General features: G+C 53.9%; 1 protein-coding gene across 1 annotated transcript in view; it reads right to left on the reverse strand.

Annotated features, from left to right (window-relative positions):
- The window catches only part of ANO1 (anoctamin 1), a 165,137-nt gene that overhangs the window by 30,510 nt on the left and 122,521 nt on the right, over positions 1-12,106 (reverse strand). Inside the window, exons 14-15 of the mRNA XM_082627806.1 lie at positions 2,952-3,034; positions 307-378 (exon numbers count right to left, since the gene is read on the reverse strand). Of these exons, the coding sequence (XP_082483932.1) occupies positions 307-378; positions 2,952-3,034 (155 nt within the window). The remainder of the gene's footprint in view (positions 1-306; positions 379-2,951; positions 3,035-12,106) is intronic.

Here is a 12,106-nt window from a genome sequence, read left to right on the forward strand (position 1 = left end):
ATCAAAAAGGTAGATCTCTACTCTAGCAGGTTTGACAAATCGGCCCCTTGCTTGTTTTATAAATAAAGTTTTATTGGAACACAGCCAGACCCATTTGTTTACCTGTTGTCTATGGCTGTATTTATCCTACAATGGCAGAGTTGAGTTGCTATGACAGAGGCCTGCAGGGTCTAAAATATTTACTATCTGGCCCTGTCTGGGGGCCGGCCCCCCAACTACACAGTGTTTGCTGATCCCTGGTCTGAAATGTTGATGAATGTAGAATGTTTTACTGCTGGGAAAGCCAACTGGCAGCGGCCACTGTACCTCTTTGCTTTTGGATTCTTTCCTAAGAGACTTCTCCAAAACTCTGGCTTCATATTCGGCTCTGGGATGGTCCTGCAAAAGAAACCAAGTCAGCGGGGAGCCTTTGTTAATTTTGTGAGTTTGAGACCCTCAAGAGGAGCACGCGTGGCAAAATCAGCCCAGACATTCCCTTGGACACCCTTTGGGGCCAGTTCCTAGCTGGCTGTTTGTACCATTTCCAATTTAGAACTCATTGTATGCAGTTCATCCAGAATTCTCTACCTTGTGGGGAGCCCTAGCCCACTGGGAAGGCCACAGAATCGGGCTCTGTGTCCTGCAGGCAGGTCAGTCTGCACCAGGCTGCAGCCCATCCTGCAGGCCACTCACTCTGAACACCCAACCATGAACTGGCCCCTGAGAATATCCTCCTATCTGGAGCTGTGGGGGTCAGAAGAGATGGCAGTAAGTGTCAGCAAGCGGGGGCAGACCAGAGGCACCAGACCTCGGGAGAGCCCAGAGCAGATCAGCGAAGTGCACTGGAACAGAAGAACAGGGGTTAAGAGAGACCCAGAGGTGGGGGAGGAAACGGAGACCCCTGCCCGCCGTGGAAGAGCTGCAGGGAACTGCTCAGCAGAAACAGATGGATCAGGTGTGTGAGAAGGTCCCTCTCCCGGGGAGACAGGCTACTGGAAGACAGAGGAGTGACAAAAGATTCCAAACCTTGACAGCCTCCTTCCGGGAACCAGAAACGTAAAACAAAAACAAAAAGATTTCATTACTCGTGTTGTTTTTTTAAGAAACAGGCTACGTCTGCTAAAGATGATATACTTAAGAACCTGGACGAAGGTAGTTGGACGTGGGTGGATAAGGAGGGCTCACTAAAGGCTGATGCTACTTTAGGGTGACCACGTGTGTTGCTGCTTCCGCAGGTCACATGTTCTAGGTGATTCCCGAGGGAGTGCTGGGCTGAACTGTCTTAGACTCAGGGAAGGAACACACAGGCCAGATGACTGGGTACACAGGCTTCCTTTTGCTCCGAGAGCGGACACCTGGGGTCATGTCGTGGAGAGGCTGCCTCTTCGTCTCGAGTGACTAACCCCAGAAGAGGCCCTGGCCAGCCGTGGGGGGCTCGCTTTCGGGGACTCATTCAGGGTCCTTGGGGACCCGTGCCCAGTGGCTCTGATCGCCACCCCACCATCTAGGGTCTGAGCCATCAGGGTGAAGAGTTCACGGGATCGAACTGCCCCAACCCCAGGGACATCATGAAAAGGGATGTTCTAAACCTACTTCCAAAATAACAAGACAACACTGCGTTTTGTTCTATTTGAATCTTTAGAACACACTCTGGCAGACAGGTGACCCAGGGCCCATCATGGGGAATGGCGTTCCACGCCTGTCTCTGCCCCTAAGGAGCTGCGTGGCTCTCCTTGCATCAGCCTCGGCCCCGCCATCTGTGAAACGGGACGATGAGACCCACTGGGGAAGAGGTTGAACCCAGAGGTGGGAGACGGGTTAAGGGACACCCGCTGGTGCCAGGCCCTGCTTGAAGTGCTTTATATCTGCCGACCCAGGGAGACCCCCTCAAACCCTACTCCTCCATCCCTGTTTGAGAGGTGAGGACACTGAGGCACAGAAAGGTTAAGCAACTTGTCCCAGGTCACACAGCGAGGGTGGTGCAAGAACAGCCTGGTCCCAGAGGCCGTCTCATCTCCACTAAGCTGGTGCCTTTTCCAGCAAACTAGCACCCTTGTCTGTTGACAATACTTTCAGCACAGAGCCTGCACAGGGGATTCTCAGCTACACATTTGGCGGAAAAGTGATCCAGTCTTCGAGGGAGTGCGTGTGTGGGGAAATATAATAATAGGGATGTTTAAAAAGATGATGGAAGAGATTTTCACATTACAGTGAAAATGGATGAGCAGTTTCTCTTTAAAAAAACTGAGCAAAAGATTTCATAACATGAAGCTGTGGTCATTGTGGCCACACCTAATGGCTCTGCTATTTGGGAGACCTTGTTCCTTTTTATTCCCACTCATACCATGGGGATTCTGGCTGGAGCTGGCAATACGGGATGGGGCACTGGCAAAGTTTCTCCTGAGCAACCCCGGGGAGGGGGGTCCACCCGCCATTGCAGTGGCCATTCGACCCCGACTGCCCCTCTCTTTGGTGCACAAAGATGCCCAGTACGTGGCTTCCCTCTACTAGTGAAGGATCTGCCCCACTTCTCAGCCACGTCCGACTGCAGGCCAAGAGCTGGCTCTGAGGATTGTGGGTTTGGCACCCGGGGCAAAGCCTCACGGCTGCCTTTGGGGATTCAGCCTCATGGGTGGTGGTGATCCCTTCCCCAGGCCCGCGGTGCTGCCCCCAGACAGGATGAGATCAGCATGGTAAGCCTTGGCCTGAGTCCCCAACCACGCTGCTGGGTGGTGCGTCCATGTGAGCATGGAGATCAAAAACACTAGAACAGACATCATACGGTTGCCCTGGCAACTGCGGGAGATTCAAACATCAGGGACGTGAACTGAGAGGCAGGCAGGGAGCAGCCTTGCCTGGGCTTTAGGACCCTATAGGGCTTCCACGTGAGTCTCCCAGAAGCAACAGGGTGGGGGCCACGGGGGACACGCGGGAGGGCATGGGGTGGGGGCGCAGTTGCCAAGCCCACTCACCTCCTCCTCCTCGAAGCCTGTGAGGTCCCAGCGGTAATTGAGCCGCATCTGTTTCCGCTTCCAGTGCTCCATGAAGGTGGCGGCTGCAGGGAGGGAGGAAAACCAGGAAGTTAGGGGCTCAGAAGCCCCACGACGTCAGATGCCATGAAAGCATTCTCCTCTTCTGCACCATTTGGTAAGTGAGGGCAACAAGTGCTGGACCAAGAACTTCACATGAATTAAACTGTTCAGCTCTCCCACTGACCCCGTGAGGCAGGGATGATCTATCGCTCATTAAAAAAAAAACTTATTTATTTGGTTTATTTATTTATCTGGGTCTTAGTTGCAGCAGGCGGGCTCCTTAGTTACAGCACGTGGGCTCCTTAGTTGTGGCTTGCTGGTTCCTTAGTTGTGGCATACGAACTCTTAGTTGCAGCCTGCCTGTGGGATCTAGTTCCCTGAGCAGCGATCGAACCCGGGCCCCCTACACTGGGAGCGCAGAGTCTTATCCACTGCACCACCAGGGAAGTCCCTATTGCTTACTTTACAGTTGAAAAAGCTGAGGCACAGGGGAACCGAGTCCCAGCCAAGGTTATTCTGCCAGCCAGTGAGGGGCTGGGCAGGCTGGTCCCAGAGCTTTTGCTCTTAACCATCCTGCTCCATTGATCTTGGGGACCCCAAGTCACAGGTGGGGTCAGAAAGAGTGAAAGGGGAGCCAAGGTCACTCACTCAAGCTTCAAACCCCTGCAGGTGGCCTGACTTTAGAGCTGCACTCTTAGCTGCTACATCCTGCTTTGTATTCCCAACAAACTAAGCATAGTTCAAATGCCACCTCCTCCAGGAAGCCTCCGATCATCCCCCTCAGTGTCAGGAAAGAAACCAACTCCTCTTGGGACCTCTCCTGCTCATGCTGTTCATGCCACCTTCCATTATGATCCCTGTCCCATGTCTCGTGGCCCTTCTGGGGTGTGGGGCAGGGACGGGGCCTTGTGATCTGGGTCCCCCATGGAGAGCCCAGTGTGGGGCACAGACAGGTGCCTCAAGAGAGCTCACTGAATGAATGAATGGCTTTTATGGGTAGACACTTGCAAATGGAGATATCACTGACTGAAACATTTATCATTAATTCTTCCCACCCATGAGGGAAAATCAGCAGAGGCTGAGGGCTGGAGTAGTGATAAGGGTGGCCATAAAGTTAAGCAGAGCTCCGGATTCTTGAGCTGCTATGTGCCAGGCACTGTTCAAAGAGCCATCACATGAAGTGTTAATCTCATTTAAACCTCATAGTAACCATAGGAGGGAGCTGCTATAATTGTCCTCATTTTACAGATGAGAAAACTGAGGCTCGGCAGAATTAAATGGCTTATCTGATAAGTGGCAGTGTGAAGACGGACATTCAATGAGGACTTCAGTGCAAATTCTCCAATATCATCCTTCACCAGGAAAGAATACAGGCGTTGGACCTGGCAAGAGATGGGTCTGAATCTGACTCACCTCCTGGTTCAGAGAACACACCCGCCTCCCCATTAAGGTGAAGTGAGAACAGGGCCTCCGAGCTTGCACATATCTGCGCATAATGAGTATCTGCCCATCAAGTATTAGCTACTGTACCAACCAGGTCCAGCCAGGAAACAGAAACCTCTTAGGTCTTTTGGACTGGGGTAATTTAATCCTGGGACTTGGCCACATAGACAATGGAAGAGCTGAGAAGACAGGCAGCGGATGGTGAGACCACCCAGAGATTAGTGATAGCAGGAAGCTGCTGCCTATCTAGGGGTGGCGGGACAATGGGAGGTGGTGTCCCCAGAGCCAGGAACTGGAGCTGCCCAGAAGCTAGGATCATGGAGGAAGGGCTTTCTGGAGGGACGGAGAGCCAGGGAGAAGGCGAAACCTTTGCCACAGGTGCCCCAGGAAGCAGAGGAAGAGGAGGAGAAATACCCTGACTTCTCCCTTCCTCCCGCCTTCTGATCCGCCCCCCATCAGGGCTTCCCATTGGCTGAGCCTTCCAGGAAATGGGACAGCAAGGGAGCCTGGGAAATGTAGTTCCCTGCGATACAAATGTACTGTCAGCAGACACATATGGCTGGTGGGACAGGCCCATCTGCAGCCTGCACCGCCTCCTAAGAAGGAAGGTGTGAGGATGTTTCCTTCTGTCTCTTTCAACGTGTCCCTGGGTCACTGTAGTGGAGGCCCTTGGTTGGGGCCCATTCCCACACCGCCACCAGTTCTGGAAGGCCTGTCTCTCCTTCACTGTGTTCTGACAGCTGACTCTCTCTGGCCTCCTCTGCCTGCCCATGGCAAGGCCTCCTTTGAGACCTTGGGCTGAGTGGGGGAGGAGGGCTGGCTCCATGCACAGCAGGGAAGCTGGCCTGTTAACCTTCCCTGTCTCAGCCTCCCCATGTCTCCCCATTCCTAGGCTCACCGACCCACACCTCTACCTCCTGAACCTCCCCCTCCCTCCACTCACCAGCCTGCAGTGTGATAACTGTTACCTTTTAATGAGGACTCAGCCTGTACCAGGCTCTGTGCTAGTGATTTAGCGACACCAGTTACACAAGCCCTCAAAACATCGCCATGCAGTAGGAGTGATTTCCACTCACTCTTTCACAAGTGAGGACAGAGACTCAGAGGATTAAATGCTCTGCCCAAGGTCAACTTCAGGTTAACAGCAGGAGTGGGATTTGAACCGAATTCTATTTGACCCGAGTCTACACTTAACCACCATACTTGACCGACCTTCTGCACAGATATTTGATTTTCTTTACGGGAGTAACAACTATAGTCGTAATTAGTCGGATGATTACAGCAAAACTTGTATTGCCATTTTATGGATGAGGAAATGGAGGCACAGAGAGGTTAAGTAATTTGTCCAAGGTCACACAGCTAGGCAGCTGGTATTTAAACCCAGGCATTCTTGCTCTAGAATTTTACTGTTAAATGTCTTAAGATAGATACAAGGGCCCTTTCCCAGGGGTATCTGTAGGTTGACCAGGATCGAGACTGGACCTGAGGTCACACCTTGGAGGCCAAGGAGTGGAGATGGTACATAGACAAGGCTTGTTGTGCTCGGCTATGTTTAAGAAATGCAGGCATTTTATATAAAATCATGAGTTTCCTGCTTCTCCTTTAAAAATCAGAAACTCTGGCACCAGGAGGCTGGAGCCGAGGAGTGACAATCCATTTGTCAAGGTTTGGGCATGCCTTCTCTGCTGGGCCACAGACCCTACCATGTCCTATTGCCTGGGCTCTCTGGCTCTGAGTTTGCCACGCCTTTGCTCTGTAGCAAAGGGGCGGAGCTGTGACATTCAGGCTTGGCCAGTAGGACGGGTGATGGGAAGGCTCATGCTGAGTTGGGGGCAGTCCTGAGGTCTCAGCTCAGAATCAGGCATCGTGAGCAGCGTGAAAACTCACCTGCTACTGGACTGGGCAGAGGCAGGAAGAAAACCGAGGGCCTCTGCTTTGCAGCTGTGCTCCTGCAGCCCTCCCCCTCTATACCAGCCATGTGGACAGCAGCGGGTCCTGCCAGGTTCCCATCCCTTCACTTCAAGGTACCCAATCATGGTTCTCCTGGCTGACGTGCCAACTACATCACACAGACGTAACGTGGTGCCTACCTGGTGTCAGGTGCTGGGTATGCTTGGGGCATCTCCTTTCATCCCACCCGCAAGCCCTCAGCGCAGAGATAACGCACTCCTTCACACCGATGGGTAAACTGAGACCCTGAGGAGTCAGGTGACTGGTTAATATACAGCAGAAACCTGGATCCAGGACTTCTGACCCCAAGATCGACTGGGGTTAGGGGTGTGGCTTCACCCACATGAGGACAAGCTGTGGGCCAAACCCGGTCCAGGGTACAAAAGACATGAAGAGATGGCCTTGACCCCAGCAGCCATGCAAGGGGGCCAAGGAGAAAAGACCATCCCCCCAAACTCCAGAGCCCAGAGGGCAGTGCAGCAGAAATCGCAGGTAGTGAAGAGGGAACCCAGGCCAGGGTGCAAGCAGGTGTTTGAGCTTCTCCCTTCAAACATTTGTTTTAATGACACAGTGTTAGACAAACACATTCTTCTAGAAGAGCCCAGAGGCAGCAGGTGAGTGATGAATCCTGGATCTACCCTGGTGGCGCAGTGGTTGGGAGTCCACCTGCCGATGCAGGGGACGCGGGTTTGTGCCCCGGTCCGGGAGGATCCCATGTGCTTGGGATCCCCTTGGTTGGAGCCCATTCCCACATCACCACCAGTTCTGGAAGGCCTGTCTCTCCTTCACTGTGTTCTGACAGCTGTCTCTCTCTGACAGCTCGAAGCAGGTATGAGCTTGGGCATGGGCCCGCGCCACCCCACCTGCCTGTCAGACTCAGTCTCCACGTGTGTACAATGGGCTTGATAACAGTGCCCACTGTGGGGCCTACGGTGAGGCGTCCATAAGCCGATGCGCCGCGGGGCCCAGGGGAGGGCCCACCCGTGGCGAGGGGCTCGACAGAGGAGCGGTCCCCCGACCCGGCTCACCTGAAGGATCTCCACCACTTCTCATTAAGTGTCTGACGATAGAACAAAACGTATGGTTGGTTCCATTTATACAAAGCATCCAGAATATCTACAGATAAATCCACCACAGAGGCAGAAAGCAGACTGGTGGCTGCCAGGGGTGGGGACAAGGGGAAAGGGACAGATTGTTACATGGGCACCAGGTTGCCACCTGGGAGGATGGCGGTAATGATGGCACGACATGGTGAGGGTACTAAATGCCACCGAACTGGGCACTTAAAACAGTTAGTTCATGTTACGTAAATTTCACGTCAATTAACAAAAGAAAGAATCACAGAACAATGGGTACAGATTCTGCTTATGGGCTTAAGTGCCCCTGCTGTAGGCTGGAGCTGCAGAGAAAATGGACCAGGACACACCCGCATGGTTACGTGGGGCAGGGGCAATCTGTCCATTTCCCCCAGGATTTCTTATAGAGTGTGGGCTGTGCCGGAAGCCCCACCGCAGGGGGCTTGCTGAAATACAGATTCCTGGGCACCACGCTGACCTGGAATCTCCGTTCTGGACAAGCTCTGCGTGTGGCGCTGTCCACACAGGCGTCTGGACGCACTGGCCTATTCACTGTCTGCCCTTTCCTTCCATCCATCTCTCTATCCATCAGATGAGCTGCCGGTTCATCCCCCCACAGGACCCCGGGCCTCTGCTTCGGCTCTCCTCCCAGGCCGCATCCCACCCTACCTCCCTCGGGCCCTGCCTGACCTCTCCAAACTGCTTGCACTCCTAGGCTTAACCCCAATTTCCCTAATTCTGGATGCTTCCTGGGCTGGCTGCTGACCACCCCCCACCACCTTTCTGAGCTTTCACCCTCCCCTGAAATGCTCCTGCTGACCCTGTGGCACGATCTTGGACGTGTCATTAGACGCTCCTGGTTCGGCCGCCCTTTGGTCTTTTGTGCCCGTCGGAACCTCACAGGCTCTCAGGCCCGCCGTGGGAATCTCACAGGCCACGGAGGGAAGGCTCTGACGGATGCTGGGGCGCTTCTGCAGCTGCCCGGAGAACAGCCCCGTCTCCCTGGTGAGGTCCAAGCTCCTTATGGGCTGGGGTCTTGTCTCCCAAACCTGTGCCAGGCACTCTTGAGCGGCGGAGGCCCCAGGGGGCAGGCAGGGCCACACCCTCCTTAAAACAAGACCCCTGGGAGCAGAGACCAGCTTCTCAAACCTCTGGCTCGTGACAGTCCGACGTCTGCTCAGCACAGACTCCTTTCTCTCAATGTGGAGATCAGAGATACATGTCCTCGGGCTGCAGGAACCGGACAAGAGAGTGACCTGAAACTGAGTGGGGCCCTGTGGGGCTCCCTGGCACGGAGGCCCTTTTTGTCCCCCATTTCTTATAGGCAAGACTGCAGCAGCCCCCGTGACCGTCCCTGAGTTCCGAAGGGTGGATTCAAACAGCTGCTAATCAACAGAGAAGCAGCCAAGCAACCATCCGAAGCAAGATTAAAGGGACCAGAGAAACTCATCAAGATCAGGAGACAACTGCTGGGCTTCCCTGGTGGTCCAGTGGTTGAGAATCCGCCTGCCAATGCAGGGGACGCGGGTTCGAGCCCTGGTTGGGGAACTAAGATCCCACACGCAGTGGGGCAACTAAGCCCGCGCGCCGCAACTCCTGAGCTCCGCGCCTCAACTAGAGAGAAGACGGCGCACCGCGATGAGGATCCCGCATGCCGCAACTAAGGCCCGATGCAGCCAAAAATAAAATAAATTAAAACATCGGGAGACCACCTGAGATGAGATTAAGGGAGTGCAGGCCCTGCTCACCACACCCTAATCTTGTTAGAGAACCCCCCGCCCCCCGCCCTTTGAACCGCTGCTATAAAGCCCTTCATCAAATCCTCTGGCGGGGGACACACACAGTTTTTCGAGGCAGAACCGGTGTGTCCCCCTTTGCCTGGCAAAGCAATAAAACTCTCCTTTTCTACTTCACCCAAAACTCTATCTCCGAGATTTGATTCGGCACTGGTGCCCAGAGAGGCCGAGCTTTTGGTCACAAACCCACCTGTCGGCCCACAGGGGAGACAGGACTCCTGCACAAAGGCCCCCCCACCCTTCATTTTCTCACTGATTCTATTTAGTTATCCCCTGAACGAGTGTTCGCTCACAAACCCGCTGCTGGCCTTTTAATTCCAGCAGAGACTCAGTCTCTCTCCCTCCGTCCGCACTGGGTGACTCAGCCGGTGACCTGCCCACTCCATTCAGAGTCTCGGGTGCAGCCCCCCAAGGAGGGGTTTCAATCACACCTGTCACTCCACTAATGCCGGGACCATCTTTCTCCAGCTCCTTGCAGGCAGGCTCAAATCAAATAAACCCTTTTGTTCTGCCTGGAACTGACAAGGCTTTAAAACCCCATTATTATGCCATAATTTCAGAAAATTGATCCCGGGCGGGAACAGCTAAATGGAGCTCAAAGTTTCTTCGTGTGACACCTTACTGAATGAAGGCTTTGAATTGTCATAAATCCCAGGCAGGGGAGAGCTCAGCCAGAGCTCACAGGCTCCAGGACCCGCGGGTCAGCCTCTGGGCAAACCAGACCCCACAGTGGAGTGGAAGCAACATGAAAACAGCGGCCAGAGGGGACTCCTGGGGCGGTAGAGCCCCCCTACTGTCAGTGTCAGGTTTGGGGCTGCTCTCTGTCACCTTGCGAGCAGAAGCGTTAGCAGCTGAAGGACAGGAAAAGAAAGGACACAGTGGGAGAAGAAACACCAGTGGGAAAATGATCCTTTAGAGGGTAATAAACAAGTGATTGAATAAGGGACTAAAAAAAACCCCTCAACAATGGCAAGCTCGCTGCTAATTACGCCTGGGGGACGATGGAGGGACTGAGTCTCCCTCCACCCTGGGGGCAGGGACGGGTTGTCAACAGGCTCAGCCCAGCAGGCCCTTTCCTATTGCTTCTGGCTTGACTTATAATAAGCTTCTCTTTCCATAAGTGCTTCATGAGAGTGGTTTGGCTTTTTTGTTGTTGTTTTTTTCTCCCCCAAATGGGGGTGTGTAGACTGAACTTGCCCTTGACAGACAGGCACCTCTGTTGTCTCCTACGGTGGAAGTGGAGCTGGAGGACGTAGGGACAAACAGCGGAAACACAGATTTGCCCGTTTCCCTGCGTCTTGGATAGGGGAAGGATGGGACCATCTGTTTTTCTCCCAAGGACGGGGCTGCTGGTAAGGGCTGGCCAACACCTTTGAGGCTGTGAAGTGGTACCCCTTTGCACACAGTAGGTGCTCAATAAAGAAGCATGATGTGACCAAGCTGGCTTCATTGAGGGGGTGCATAAAATTCAACCAACTCTCTGCCTCCTGGCGGGTTGAGTGGCATTGCTGCCTGTGTGCCCCTCACCGCCTGCTCATGGTGAACCTCTGCTCCCCCAGGAGGGCACAGAAGGGGGGTGGAGGATGTTTGGATGGAGAGGTGAGACCAGGGCACTAGCCTGGACCGTGAAGGCCGGCAGGCCAGGCACGGATCTATCATGTCTGCTACAAATCGGCTAGCTGTGTGATCTTGGGCAAGTCACTTAACCTCTCTGTGCTTCCCTGTCCACATCAGAGAATAACAGGGTTTCTCTCCAGGGTTGTTGTGGGGACCAGTGAGGTAGCCTGTGCAGAACTCTGTGCAGAACTCTGTAGGGGGAAAGGGAGCCTGTTTCTGTGGAAGGAGCTGGGGAAAGTATTCCAGGTGAGAGAATGAATTTAAGGTAAGCCTGCCAGGAATAAGCACACACATGAGCTAGACCTGATAAGTAATGCTGACAGAGGGAGTAAAGCCCAGGGGTCAAGTATTTGGGGCTGGGAAGCCAGAACGCTGGGGTTCAAGTCTTGCCTCTGCTGCTTGTTAGCTGGTGTAACCCTGGGAAAGTTGCCTCAGTTTTTTCAGCTGCTAAGTGGGGTAGTAAAGCCTGTTTCCCTCCTATAGTTACTGGGAGAATTAATGAGTTGCTCACATAAGATGCTCAGGACAGTGCCTGGCCCACAGTAGGAACTAGCCAACCAAAGCTAGTGTTCTTTTCTGAAGGAGATGAAGTGACATAATTCACAGAGGCCCCCAGGCACAAGGTGACAGGTTAGATGTGAGCTCCTATCTCCAAGGGTCTAGGCTGTTTTCACGTTTTCAAGAAGCAAGGGCTCACTGATCCGATGCAACAGCTAGCACGACATGACAACTAGCACCAGGCACAGCCTTAAGACATCACAAGACGTGACTCACTTGACATTCCCAACCACTGTCTCCATTTTACAAATGGGGAACCCAGGGCCCAGAGAGTTGAAACAACTTTCCTGAAGTTGCACAGCTGGCAGGTGACAGATCTGAGAGTTGAACCTGGGTCTGGCCCGGGGACTGGCACTATTACCTGCTGACTAGCCATCCTGGCTCACAGCCAACGCAGCTGGGTATTGAATTGGACCAAACTGTCAAGCCGGCAGCTGTGCAGCTGGGCTCCACTGTGGGCGTGAATGCTGCTGGGTGAGCCTCCCCCGCTCGGAGCTGGGGAACCGGGAGGCTGGGTGCCCAGCCAGGAGGTGTTCCAGCCTCAGCTGGGAGCTTCCTGGGCCCCGATCAGAGAGGAAGGAAGGGAGCCAACCAGAGATCTTGAGGAAGGCCAGGGAGGCTGGCAATGAGAGCAGAGAGTGGTGGGGGGCCGGGG

The sequence above is a fragment of the Mesoplodon mirus genome (assembly GCF_964341445.2).
Source record: "Mesoplodon mirus genome assembly, chromosome: 7".
Taxonomy (NCBI): Eukaryota; Metazoa; Chordata; class Mammalia; order Artiodactyla; family Ziphiidae; genus Mesoplodon; species Mesoplodon mirus.